Source organism: Fusarium phalaenopsidis, assembly GCF_050370095.1.
Source record: "Fusarium phalaenopsidis strain FUZ10S chromosome Unknown contig_32302, whole genome shotgun sequence".
Taxonomy (NCBI): domain Eukaryota; kingdom Fungi; phylum Ascomycota; class Sordariomycetes; order Hypocreales; family Nectriaceae; genus Fusarium; species Fusarium phalaenopsidis.
Genome location: NW_028145405.1, coordinates 4,080,440 through 4,094,228, shown reverse-complemented (window position 1 = coordinate 4,094,228; position 13,789 = coordinate 4,080,440). Strand labels below are relative to the sequence as shown.

The 13,789-nt window shown below is 53.2% G+C and overlaps 4 protein-coding genes across 4 annotated transcripts; 2 read left to right on the top strand and 2 right to left on the bottom strand.

Moving 5' to 3' along the window:
• Positions 1-2,355: 2,355 nt before the first annotated feature.
• LRP88_08624 (DNA-directed RNA polymerase III core subunit RET1) lies at positions 2,356-5,995 on the top strand (the record flags this gene model as incomplete). Its single annotated transcript, XM_083245127.1, has 4 exons — positions 2,356-2,482; positions 2,536-2,548; positions 2,614-2,715; positions 2,767-5,995. 4 exons carry the CDS (start codon positions 2,356-2,358, stop codon positions 5,993-5,995), a joined length of 3,471 nt encoding a protein of 1,156 aa, XP_083099621.1.
• Positions 5,996-6,237: 242 nt separating this feature from the next.
• Positions 6,238-7,554, bottom strand: LRP88_08623 (protein RAD57; the record flags this gene model as incomplete). The annotated part of the gene is made up of 1 exon (XM_083245126.1): positions 6,238-7,554. One exon carries the CDS (start codon positions 7,552-7,554, stop codon positions 6,238-6,240), a length of 1,317 nt encoding a protein of 438 aa, XP_083099620.1.
• Positions 7,555-10,127: 2,573 nt separating this feature from the next.
• On the top strand, positions 10,128-11,393 carry LRP88_08622 (uncharacterized protein; the record flags this gene model as incomplete). The annotated part of the gene is made up of 2 exons (XM_083245125.1): positions 10,128-10,555; positions 10,613-11,393. 2 exons carry the CDS (start codon positions 10,128-10,130, stop codon positions 11,391-11,393), a joined length of 1,209 nt encoding a protein of 402 aa, XP_083099619.1.
• Positions 11,394-12,484: 1,091 nt separating this feature from the next.
• Positions 12,485-13,687, bottom strand: LRP88_08621 (uncharacterized protein; the record flags this gene model as incomplete). Its single annotated transcript, XM_083245124.1, has 6 exons — positions 12,485-12,500; positions 12,587-12,719; positions 12,775-12,842; positions 12,905-13,281; positions 13,341-13,390; positions 13,450-13,687. The coding sequence occupies 6 exons, from the start codon at positions 13,685-13,687 to the stop codon at positions 12,485-12,487; spliced, it is 882 nt and encodes a 293-aa protein (XP_083099618.1).
• Positions 13,688-13,789: the final 102 nt, after the last annotated feature.

Genomic DNA, 13,789 nt, shown 5'->3' with positions numbered 1-13,789 from the left:
GATCCAAATCTGACGGATCCATGGATCTATGGCGCTTTCGCATCTCCTGCTAAATCGAAGCAGACAAGGGACAGGTCATTGAACGACCACTGTCTTGGTCCGTGTTGGCTTCGTTCTTCCCTCACATCTCGCGCAGTAGCGCCTCGCGACTATCGCCGACATTCCAGCCAATTGACTTGCATCCTCTCTCCAATGATTGAAGCTTGCGAGACGAGGATTGCTGTGACTCCGCGGTCTTGGGCTACAAAGCCTGGTCGTCCCTCGGCCTGATCGGTGCGATATCCACCACCCCGTTATCAATCCCGCCGCAGCCCCAGGCTGGGTGCATCAGTTGCACATGGGGTGCGGTTGAGCTAGTTTGGCCACTGCCGGCCATCGGCCTGCCCTGATCCCAGACGCTGTTGCGAATGGCACTACCACAGCTGCTTGGTAGCTATAACACACATGATATACTCACGACATGATATTGCAGCTCTAGGTTAGAACCCTGCTCCGGCCTAGTAGAGCCGCAAGCTCTTTGGCGATCTCAACTTTGAGCCATCTCCTGCAGCGTCCTCATCCTGAAACATTTCTGACAAAAAGCCTCATCGAATAACAGCTCGGCAGTGGCTTAGTCGACTCTAACAGCACGCGCTCTTTTGTTAACAACCGAGCAAGACCTGACAAGATCCTCCACTTGCTTCCTGTCTCCTCTCTGGCTGGTGCCCGCTTCTCTCCCCCTCACTTTCGAAAGAGCTCAACCCCTTCACCGACTTTTACTGTCCGCCCCTACGACTGGCCCGCCAGGCTAGTCGTGTTGCCGTCCCACCCTTCGACGTCGCAGCTTAGGAGTCAGGGTCCGATCAAGTCACGCTAGAGGGGCTCCTTGCCAGCGCCAAGCCAGAGGTTGTTGGTTCGTCCCGCCGTGCAGCCCAAATCTCCTTGGACCCTTACATTCGCGGGCCGCAGCGTGCTCACCTCGTCGTTGACCAGTGTCTGTGTCGGCAACGTGCTGGGAAAGACATGCCAATTCATCTCGCAGGCAGAGAAACAGTGTTCGTTGTTCGAAAGCGCAGCCGCACCGCAGGGCTTGCTTTAGATGTGTGTGCCTTGCAGATGAATATCTGCACACGCTCATAACTATCCCTGCCGCCCTGGTCAACTCGACATGTGCGAAAACTGAACCCCACGAGCGATGCCGGAGATATAAGTCACCCCGCGCAGTCCAGAAGGGTCAGACAACTGCGGTTTGTTGGTTGTTGGTTTCTAGTCTATTGCGCATATTTCGAGTGACGCTGATGCCTCGAGTGCGACTCACATGGTTAGTTCATTGACTAGATCACCGATCTGGTGTCGATTCTGCCTGAGACGTGCTCGTCACATGGCTACTCATCACGAGCTGCATGATGGTAACCCTCAGACGAGTTCAACTGGTAACCAGGAACCTGTCAAAACTCCTCGAACCATCTTCAAAACGCCACTGGCTCGATGCTCTGCAACCTTTACTTGGCCAGGCAATCTGCAAAACAGTCGACGGGCATTGCATCGTCCCGCACCGGCGAAGTCTTAGCGCGGAGATCCCCCGTCGAGCCCTGTTGCACCATAATGCACAACGTCGCCTACCCTGAAGCCAACCATATCGCTTGGATTTGGCGACCTAGGGCCGAATACGGCCAACTGATCATTGATAGTTCTTGGTCCTTGGCATATTTGCGCATTGGCTTGCGGTGTGTCGTATGTCTTGTTCCCGGGGCTTTCGTCACTGTGGGTTATGACCCCTTGCGTCTAGATGTAAGTCATCCACCTTGAGCCGGGGCAGCCCGTCAGTGTCATGCAGGCTTCATCCACTCAACGGGTCCTCGTACGGTCCTTGCCGGCATATTTCAAGAGCAGAGAGGGAAACGACCGGAAAGGCAAAATCGTAAACATAGGAAGATGGGCCTGGGTGCGTAAATGTCAAAATCCATACGGAAGACATCATTTAGCCGCATGGGTAACTGCGATTCGCGAGTGTGCGAACCTGGAAGCAATATGTAGGCGAAAGATAACTCAGCAAGTGAAGTGGAAGACGTTCGCATTCATAGGACACACGAGGAGAAACGTTGATATGATACGCAAGGAATAAAGCTGGTCCCGGGCTATCTCAACTTCCACGAACCTACCTAGGGTAGGAGAGTGAACTGAAGAGATGCACGTGATCCACTATCTTATCGCTCGTCCCCCACCGCGGCGCAACAGAGCAGGACGGCTCCACCTGCCACCGCGGGGCAAGAACTTTTTGCGAAGCTGTCGCGAGCTGCCTGAAAAAAAGTAGTCATCGCAACACAATAGCCCGACTCTCCCGCCATAGATGTGTCTCTCGCGGTGACCATCAATATGCCTTTGGTAGACGATGGATTCGAGGCCCTCCTGGAGCCTTTCTACAATGGAAAGAAGCTCACGGATCCCATCTCCACCAAGGAGGATAAATTTCAGCTTCTACCAGCCTTCCTAAAAGTCAAGGGTAAGCAAGCAGCCTCCATCATGCTTAACGGCAAAGATGCTAACTGATCGCAGGCCTCGTTAAGCAGTAAGTTTCGCATAGAATCAGAATAACCGGTCGCTCCGATCCGCAATTACTGACACCAGGCGCAGGCACATCGACTCGTACAACTTCTTCGTTGAACAAGAGATCAAGGATATTGTTCGCGCCAACCGGACCATCCGCAGCGACGTGGACAGCAACTTTTGGCTTGAGTAAGTCCTGGATAGATCGCGATATTGACCTATACTGACATGGTTTCCCAGATTCACCGATATTAGAGTCGATCGCCCCAGACGGCAGGACTGGCAAGATGCTAAGTCGCACACCGATGTCACTCCTATGGAGTGCCGTCTCCGAGATATGACATACGCCGCACCAATCCTCGTCGATATCCAATACATTCGAGACAAGCAGAGGATCGTGCGAAAGAACGTTCCCCTGGGCCGCATGCCCGTGATGCTGAAGAGCTCCAAGTGCCGACTCGGGGGTGCCACCAATACACAGATGGAGGAGATGAACGAGTGCCCACTCGATCCTGGTGGTTACTTCATCATCGGCGGCACGGAAAAGGTCATTCTTATCCAGGAGCAACTGAGCAAGAACCGTGTCATTGTCGAAGCGGACGAGAAGAACAACGTTATTTCCGCCTCAGTTACCAGTTCCACCCACGAACGAAAGTCGAAGACCTATGTCACCCTGAAGAAGGACAGGATTCTCCTCACACACAACGTCCTTGTGGAGGGAATCCCCATCGTGATTGTTCTTAAGGCGCTTGGTGGAAAATCAGACATGGAGATCATGGAGCTTGTTGCGGGATCCGATGGCAGATACCAAGACGAGTTTCTGGTCAACTTTGACGAGGCGACAAAAGCGGGCATCTTTACCCAGCATCAGGCGCTAGAGTACATCGGTGCCAGAGTGAAGATGGGATCGCGCAAGGGTCAGTTTGGCCCTCAAGTGCGTCGCAACCATGTCGAGGAAGGTCTCGACGCCCTTGCCAACCTTGTTATTGCCCACGTTCCCATCGAGGAGCTCGACTTCTATCCCAAAGCTATCTACGTGGCTATGATGACCCGAAAGGTCCTCATGGCTGCCCACAACCCCAAGCTGGTCGATGACAGAGATTTTGTCGGCAACAAGCGACTTGAGCTTGCTGGTCAGCTTCTTTCTCTCCTCTTTGAAGATTTGTTCAAGCGTTTCACTGTCGAGGTCAAGATGTCGATCGATAAATTTCTCAAGAAGAACAACCGCGCAGTTCCCTTGGATGCTGTTCACATGATTAGCAATCATGCCAACACTATTGGAATAGGAATCAACCGGGCCATCCAAACTGGTAACTGGAGCGTTAAGCGATTCAACATGAACCGAGCTGGTGTGACCCACGTCCTGAGTCGGCTCAGTTATATTGCTGCTCTTGGTATGATGACGAGAATCAGCAGTCAGTTCGAGAAGACGCGAAAGGTCTCAGGTCCTCGTGCGCTCCAACCGTCGCAATGGGGTATGCTGTGCACTTCGGATACCCCTGAAGGAGAAGCCTGCGGCCTGGTCAAGAACTTGGCTTTGATGACCCATATCACCACAAATGTCGAGGAAGGACCCGTGAAGGAGACCATCCTGACGATCGACAAGGAAGTTGAGGCTATCGAGAAATTCTCTGGTTCAATGATGCACCGGGAAGGGAGCTACATCATCCATGTCAATGGTACGCCATTCGCATTGACACGGAATCCGAAGAGGTTCGCACAGAGGTTCAGAACATTGCGACGAAGAGGCGGTGTTTCTCCCTTCGTGGGCATCAACATCAATACACACTTCAACGCCATCCATATCGCAACTGATGAAGGTCGAATTTGCCGTCCTTATATCATTGTCAAGAATGGGCAACAGAAGCTGAAGCCAGAGCACCTTCGGCTTCTTCAACTTGGAAAAGTCACCTTTGATGATTTCCTGAGACAGGGCGTCGTCGAGTACCTGGATGTGAACGAGGAGAACGACGCCCTCATCACCATCTACGAAGACCAAGTAACGCAGAGTACCACCCATCTGGAGATTGAGCCGTTCACTATCCTGGGTGCAGTTGCAGGACTGATTCCATTCCCTCATCACAACCAATCGCCCCGTAATACTTACCAATGTGCTATGGGTAAACAAGCCATTGGTGCCATCGCCTATAACCAGTTCAACCGAATCGACACTCTACTATACACACTCGTCTATCCTCAACGACCTATGGTTATCTCCAAGACCATCCAGCTCATCGGTTATGATAAACTTCCCGCAGGCCAGAACGCGACTGTGGTCGTCATGTCATACTCTGGATACGATATCGAGGATGCTTTAGTTCTGAACAAGGCGTCGATCGACAGAGGATTTGGACGTTGCCAAGTCTTCCGCAAATACACGACCGAGCTACAAAAATACCCCAATGGTCGCCGAGAGCGCATCGGCGATCCCCAAAATGAAGAAGGCAAGGTCAAACAACGAATCAAGAAGCATGAGGGTCTCGATGACGATGGTCTGGCCATTGTGGGATACAGAATTCACAATGGTGAGGCCATGATCAAGAAGGAAACACCACTTGACCAGACAAGCACCGGCATCGGAATGGATCGAGGACCCAGCGAATACCGCGATTCTTCAGTCTCGTACCGTATTGCCGATCCGGCATACATTGACAAGGTGATGGTATCACAGACAGAGAAGGACACTACAGTCATCAAGGTCCAGACCAGACAGACTCGTCGTCCAGAGCTGGGAGACAAGTTTTCGTCTCGTCACGGTCAAAAGGGTGTGGTTGGCATCATTGTCGACCAGGAGGACCTGCCCTTCTCTGACAAGGGTCTGACCCCTGATATCATCATGAACCCTCACGGTTTCCCGTCTCGAATGACAGTCGGAAAGCTGCTTGAGTGCTTGACGGGCAAGGCTTCTATTATCCATGGCCGCCCCGACTACGGATTTGGTGATGCCTTCCGATCGCACCCGCTTGAAGAGATGAGCAAGGTCCTTGTTGACCACGGATTCTCGTGGGAGGGCAAGGATTACTTCACATCAGGCGTGACTGGTGAGCCACTGGAGGCGTACATCTTCAACGGTCCCATCTACTACCAGCGCCTGAAGCACATGGTTCAGGACAAGATGCACTCTCGATCCAGAGGTCCCAAGGCCATCCTGACGCGTCAGCCCACCGAAGGTCGTTCCCGAGAAGGTGGTCTGCGTCTGGGTGAAATGGAGCGTGATTGTCTGATCGCCTACGGCGCCTCTCAGCTTCTGCTGGAACGACTCATGATCAGCTCGGACGGCACAGAGATTGATATTTGCCAGCAGTGCGGTCTGTTCGGATACAAGGGTTACTGCCATACCTGCAAGAGCACGAGGGAGGTGACCAAGATGACGATGCCGTACGCGGCCAAGCTGCTTGTGCAGGAGCTCATCAGTATGAATGTGGGAGTGCGGCTTCAGATGGAGGATGAGTTTCCCCATCCGACGTAGAGGGGAGCTGGGCAGAGTTTTATGCATGAGAAATGGAGTCATGGATCTTTGTATACCTTACAGAAAGCATTCTTATGGGGAAATTTGAAGTATCGATATATGATTTTATTTTTCCTGGGCCTCGTGTTGGTGTCTATTGTACGTGGTATCCATTGCATCATGAATGCTCCGTATGTGCCCGTGAACTCCATGGTAACAAGAAGCAAGAAATTCTGGTGACCCCCTTCCCATTATATCAAAGATTATTGCTTATTCTTGGCCTTCTTAACGTCGACCGACTTCAGTCCCCCCATAGTGACTTCAAACTCGACTGCATTGTCGAGTCCTTGGCCAGTGGGTGCGGCATGTGATGAAAAGACAACCTTCATCCACCTTCGCCATCCCTTTAGAGTGGGCGCCAGCAAGTCACCATCGTCATCTGCGTCTATAGGCGCAGCTTGCCTAGAGCGGCCATAGACGGGTCGTTTGAACAAAGCGATGCGACAAGCTATCTGGGTGGACCACACAAGGCCTAGACTGGGCGTTTTGAGCAAGTAAGAGGCATGAGGATCATCGCCCCAGCCAGTGAACCAGCGTTGTTGATGGTCAAGCATCAGAGCAGGCGGAGGAGGAGGGCCGTCCGGGTCTTGTAGAGCGAAGGGGATGGAGGATGAGGGAGTGCTAGGGAGGTTCATGGAGGGAGGAGGAGGCATGCTGCGTGAGGCCAGCGGACTCTCCGGGACGCCGCTGCTTCTAGGGGCATGCTGTCGGAAGGCAGAGCTGGAGGAGAAGCGGTCGGCAACCTGGTTGGCTACAACGACGGCAAGGCCATGCCGACGGGATAGATCGCGGAGGAGGGCACCCAGACGTACGAGCTCAGCGCTGCGAGCGGCCATGTTAGAGCCGTGGGAGCCCTGACGCTCGAACTCTGCACGGTAGTTTGCGGCGACCGAGTCGAGAATGACAACCCCGATGTCGTGGCGAGACAGGAGGACTGGGACCTGAAATTCCAGGATGTGATCTTGAGTTTCCAAGTCTGGGGTGACGGCGCTGTGGATAGCATCAAGTGAGGGGCGTGCATCTTCATCATACTGCTGGAGTATGGGGTTGGCGTTGAGCATCTGGGCCAGGCGGCTTGTGGCGAGGGCAGCCTCGGTTGAAATGTAGAGAGCCTGACGTCCGAGCCCATGAGGTGGCGGAAGCTGAACGGCGAGGCAAAGAGAGAGTAGAGCCTGAGTCTTGCCGGCGCCGCTCTCACCGGTGATCTCGGTCACGGCACCAACTGGCACGCCTCCGCCCAGGGCGGCGTCAAGGCCATGGTCGAGGGTGCTGATAACGCTAGGAGGCGGATCCGGGTCCAGAAGCGGCCGCTGAGGGGTGATGTCGTCGCAGAGCGAAGCCTGGACGGCAGCGATGAGGCGCTTGAGGTCGAGAATAGGTAGCCTGGTCTGCTTGGCGATGTCTGCTGGGTGGAGCGTGAGGAGGTCGGTGGTGGTGAGGGCGTTGTGCTCGATGGTTGGGAGGAGGGCGGCGAAGGGGCGGAGAGGGAAGGAGGGGAGGATCTGGAGGAGGTCTGTCATGAGGATGATGGAGGATGTGTGTGTAAGTGAGAGGAAGAGAGATGATGAAGTTGAAGAGATGAGGTTGGTGGCGTGTGGAGCCCACGGAGAGCCTGCACGTCCTCGATCTAAGCCAGATGGAATTAATTATCTGGCAAACTACAGAGAAATTCTTTGTTCCAGCTGCTTCCCTATCTCGACCATGCCGGTTGGTGCCGTCGGTTGGGTTATCCAAGTCTATACGCGTTGGCGTTGAGTTGTGAAAGGCACGGTTCACGGTGTAGCACTTTCCACTGCCACTTTAGCGTTTGCAGGAGGCAGGCACCCCAGGCGAGTGCCTATTTCAACCACCAATTGCAGCAGCTTGCTCCACTTCACAACCATCCATCTCCAACCATTCACCATCAATTGATCAGTTTCCAGTGCACAAACACGACGTATTGGAATCGACATCGCCATGGATAATCGATTCAATAATACCGATAGCGCGGGCTAGGGAGACGTGCCGGCCATTGCTGGGTGTGAATGTTGCTTAGGGGAGATTCCGCTTGTCTATACTCATTATCTTCCAGTTTTCATACTTTTCTTTTCTTTGGTAATCGCCATTGGAGTATCCCTCCTCATATATTTTGGAGATGGCCTTGAAGTACCTCCAGGTACAGACCACCACAGTCAATTCTCTTCCACTTCTCACAACTGATGTGTGTGTAGCCCGAACGCTTGAGCACAAGCTATTCGACATGACGCAACGTCCACTATTCAGGTTCATCGAATACGGGTGTGTCGCCATGGTTGCAATTGCGATCCCGGTTGTATCGCTGGATTCCTTGAAGCTCACGTGGTCGCATATTTGGTTTTTGGTCGGGGGCGCTGTGTTGACACTGTGCATTGGGATCAACGAGCTACGCCGATTTTGTACTCAATTTGCGACTATGATTGCCAGGGAGGGTTGCTGAACCGACGACCGACAGGGGGACAGACACCGATGCCGGTCTGACGCGCGATGCCGAACCACGGGAAGATGTTGATGTTGCCACGAATAACGCCCCTGCTTGGGCAGACTTGGAGACGGCCGTTGATGCTCAGGAATGGCTTCGGGTCATCGGGAGCGCGTATGAAGGTTGAGTGAGTAACTTGGCTTTAAAACTGATCCATGCTTGGTAGGTAGCCTATAATTCATAGGGCGTGGGCCCCAGCGTTATGTTTCAACCACGCGGTTCGACTGCTACACCAGTGCAACGGCCTCATGGTAAACATGATCATGGGTGTCATATATTTCGCGGAAGACAAGAAAGAGCTCATCGATGAGTTGAATCTGAGCAACTCAATGTTGACCATGATGTTGCAAGAAAGCCATCGACGACTCGTGCCTTCAACTGGCGGGATGAACCTAGTCGCAGATGATTGGCTGGGTACCTTAACCAGCCGAAATGGATCCCTCAAGCGGCCCAAGCATTCTTCATCTCTCCAACCCAAGCTTCAATTGTCAATCTTGTCTAGGGCTGACCTCTTGACGCGCGGAGCATTCGACGGCCGATCCATGCTCCAACGCCACATGGTAACCTCCTCTGAGGCTGAGCTTGCTCACGTCGGAGTAAATGCAGTGACAACGACAAAAGGCTGAGGCCTTTGGTGCACCCAGTCTCTTGTGGTATTGATTGGACGGGCATCCATATGCAGGCTCCGCAAACGGGTATATGCTGCAAGGACTGGGAAGCTGAAAGTTGCTGACGAGAGGGATCATGTAGGGCCAGGATGTGCTGGCCCCGGCACTCCCGCCTCCCAGCGGCGTGTCATGGATGATGCAAGCTAGAGAGAGCTGGCGGCTCCTTACAATGTCGTTGTGCTGACGCTGGGCTTGGGTAAGGCGATGGTGGATGAGCTGCAGGGGTTTATTTTCGGACGTGGATGGCTGGCGCAACCACTCTTTGCCCTACGGGGCTAGAGACTCGGGGGTTGGCTTGTTTCGACTGGGCCTGGGAGGCTGTGCGTGGCCCACTGGCGGCCCAGACATTCATCCATGGAGATGGGGATGTGGATGTGGACGACACCATGGGCCATTGTGTTGTTTCTTCAGTTGGTGTCCATATCTCGGCAACAACTACCCGCTCTGATGTTGGAACGAGCCGAGTAAAGGGATTCGAGGCACGACTATGGCAATAGCCTTTTGCTCTGGCGCTAGCCACAGTGCGGGATCACCTCTACTCGAGCTGGCACCAAAATTTCTCACCCGTCGAGACAGGCTGACCCTGACCCTGCGTTCTCAAGCCCAATAACGATCAGGGGAACCGGGTGTTTCTGTCCATTGAGATTCCCGGAAGCCCTTGCCAACCACACAGCCATATGCCTGGCCCACTCTACTGCTTACCCCGGTGTCTGCATCGGTACAGATGGAACCTGGGAATCTCTCATCACTTTAATTAGCCCTGAAGGTCGAGCAGTGACGACTCGAGGTGGGGAATGTCCTGCTATAACTCTCCCATGCCTGCTGGCAGCCGTTGCCCCAGCCCCGTTTCTTCCAGTTCCTCCGCCTGGCTCTTCTTGGTCTGCTTGACTGCTTGTCGAGAGCAGAATTCAAGCCAAACTCGGCGACCATGAAGGCTTCTGAATTCGCTGCCACTGTTGTGGCTCTGTTGGCCACCGCCAATGCTAGGCATCTAGCTTACCCAGAGCCTACCAGCATAGTCGCTCTCGCCTTGGACGGCGTGAGCCCAGCGCCTACCACTCCTCCGGAACTTCATGAATTCTTCCGACGAGCCAACCAAGACGACCCGAAGACTGTTCTCGTCGCCCCCGATGCCACCTGCGGCTACATTTCCGGTCGACTCGGTGCTCCGTTTGTCTGCGATGACACGGATAGGCCTTGCATCTTCATCACCCCCGAGCGGAGTCGTTCTGGCGCCATTGCTTGTTGCAACGAGGACGGTTGCGCGACTCGGGCGAGCTGTGTCAATTATGAGGAGTTCTACAGTTCGAGTAAATGTGACGATGGCTGTGCTGTTGACGAGTTCACTCTGAAGTGGTATGACGCCCTCGCACGGCGCTTCTAAGCTACACTGTAAACTGACTGATAATCTAGCACCGAGACTGAAAACCCTTACTGCAATACCATCACGTTTGATGGCGGCATTCAAGATTACTGGTGTAACAGCAAAAACTTTTCAAGTCCCCTCAAGGCCGAGACCACCTACAATTCGCAGAAAAGCAAGGTCACCTACAGCAAGCTCGTCCTAACCGACCCTTCAAGCACCTTTTTTGGTTCTACCGGCACCGACAAGCCCGCCGCTACGGTTACTAGTGATGCCGACTCGGACAGCAAGGACGATAAGGAGGTGAACGTGGGAGCAATTGTCGGCGGCGTCGTAGGCGGTGTTGGTGCCATTGGCCTCGCCGGAATCCTTCTCTGGTTTATCCTCCGCCAAAGGAGCAAGAGGCAACACCCGAACCCTCCAGGTTACCAACCAACTCTCGCCCAGCGGCTCGGCGGCCTTGGGGGTTACAACCAGATACCCCAGGGCGCGGCCGGGTATTACGACAACAAGAATCCCTACGCATTGGGTGGCCAGCAGTATCCCGCCTACCACACCGACCCTAATGCTCCTTACGATCCTCGCCTTTCCTACGCCTCACCGAGCCCCAGCCCGTCCTACCATCAAGTACCGCCTCCTGGACAGCAGTTGCACCCTGACCAGCAGTTACTAGCTCCTGGCTACCAGGGGGCTGTCATCCAAGAAGCTGGGGGTAAAGCCATTATCCCCGAGGTTGGCGGTGACCCCGTGATTCCAGAGGCTGGTGGTAAACCTGTCATCGCCGAAGCAGGTGGCGAGTCCATCAAGCCAAAAGCTCAGGAGCTGGCATAGAATTCTGGTAAATACTCTGGGTGTTATTTCGGAAGGGTGGCTGGCGTTTGGGATCGGGTATGGGTATTCACATCATCATCTGGAGTTGAATAGAGGTGAATCTGCTTGCTTTTCAACGAAATGACCAAGTTCAAGCTGGGGGACATTATGGTTGATCAAAAGATGGGATTGGACGAATGAATGAACCAAGGGTTAACGAGGCCTTGATGACCTATCTATGTAGTTTAGAATATCCATGTTTGATATCATGAACTGTACATACCATGCCAAGACTGTAGTCGACATGACATCCATTGGCTTGAAAGGCGTTAAGTTGCACATGCACTCTTGCATTAGTTTCTCGCAGTTGTGAGACAAGCCTGTCTCTGTTTCGGAACGGCTGCAAAGGGAGGGGTCTAGAGCAAAGACTTGTTGTCAGGGGGTTAAGTGAAGGAACATCGAGTATATCGCACCTAACACGTGATTCTAATAAATATTATAATCCAACCATAACCCTTCTGCCCAACAACTCCACTATTATCTCGGCCCAAGACAACCTCACCCCTTGTGATAGTATACCTCGGCGACTGCGATACGGTTCTACCTTCAAAAGGAGCGTAATCAACATTGTTGTGAATATTCTCATTTCTGACCTGGAACGACTCAAGGGATGGATACCAGATGACGATATCACCATCTGAGACTCTGGGGATGGACGCGCCCTTCTTGGGATAAAGACCATACAACTTGGCCGCGTTCGCACTCACCAACTCCACAAAACGCTGTGGTGTCAGGCGCTGTTCGCTCAGAGCCAGAAATGGACGTGTCTCGACCCCTTGACATCCAATCCGTTGGGTATGTAGCGGAACCTCCCCAGAGTTGTATGCTTTTGCGCGTTGTAGCTACCATTGTCCGAGGAGTGCAGGGCGGGAACACGGATCTCGACAAACAGGTTACCTTGGATGTCTCTATTTCGCTGCATGCTCTTCCTCTGCTCTCATCTTAATCGCTCCCATTCTCTAGTTTGAGTAACATTCCTCGTGACATGAATAATACGGCTAGTACTGTCGTTATCCACATCGTTCACACCATCACTATGGCCATCTCCTGAGTCACTCTTCCTCCCAACTACAGTCGTGTTCAGTTCGTACGCAGCTGAGCGTTGTGGTTTCGCACTATTTCCACCCCCTATCGTGACAAGATCGGATCCGTACATGTTCCCGTGCTCCCCTGTGCTTTGGTCTTTCGACAGACTCTTGAAGAATTTGCGTAGGGAGGGAAGAGAGCCGGCTAGGATTCCGAGGCTGAGCTCTACGACGGTCCAGAGAATGATGAAGCCAATCTTGTCTGTAAAATGTCAGCGTTGTCGTCAAACACGATTGATCAGCGTGACTGCGCTTACAAAGCTTGTCTGACTTTGCCGCGTAACTCGGTATATAAGGCATCCGGATGATTGTGGCAATGGAAGCTCTGTTGGCGGCGTCAGTCAGTATGTACGACCTTGTCCCGGTACGCACCACAGGGGATCTCACAGTACACCCACTCCCAGGATTCCGAATGATAGCAGCTTCAACTTCCTGCGGAGCTGGAGATTCCAGACGATGAATGCTGGCAGGATGGCGACGACCCAGTCCACAAGGATATTTGCAGCTGAGAAGACGTAAGTGGGAATGATGATGACGTCGACAGAGATACACTTCCCCTGTCCGGTCCAGGAGGCCGCAAATGGGCGACACTGGACGAACACCACGATGAATGCCATGACTGACATGGCTATAGCCAGACCCGACATGGCCTGTAACGGGTATATGTATCGTCGCTTCATGGCAACACGGATCAAGTTGGCGCAGATGCTGACCTTGATGAAGGGCGAGGAGAGGATGTAGAGTAATTGCCAAACGGTGACAGTCTGTCGAAACACTCGTGTCAGTCAAGTCATCTGTGGCGTCAATGAACAGGTGTGATTACCTTTGCGCCCTCTACCATGATGGGGATATTGAGCTTGCCGTCGCGAGTCCCTATACCTGTGAAGCATCCATACACGACAGCAGCGTTATGCCCCAGGTTAAGCACCTACAGGGCCGAGCCAAGGTCAGCAAACCGACAACCGTCCATGTATCTTGTGTGGTGTTGCTCACTCCTCCAATATACATCAAATAATCCTCCGGGCCGTTTAGTCTGTGAACGGTCCGAATATACGCTCTCAACAGGAGCATGACTGTGGTGGTGATGGAGAAGATGATGGTGATGACCAGAATACCAGCGGCGAGGCCATCAGGGCTGAGCGCACGCCACACCGCCTGCGGGTCGTCCATGATGTTGGTGATTGTTGAGAGAATCAGTCAAGACGTCTGCCTGAATTGCAAAGTCAGGGGCATTTTGCCGATAGCGCCGATGCAATGGGCTGAAGTCTTTAA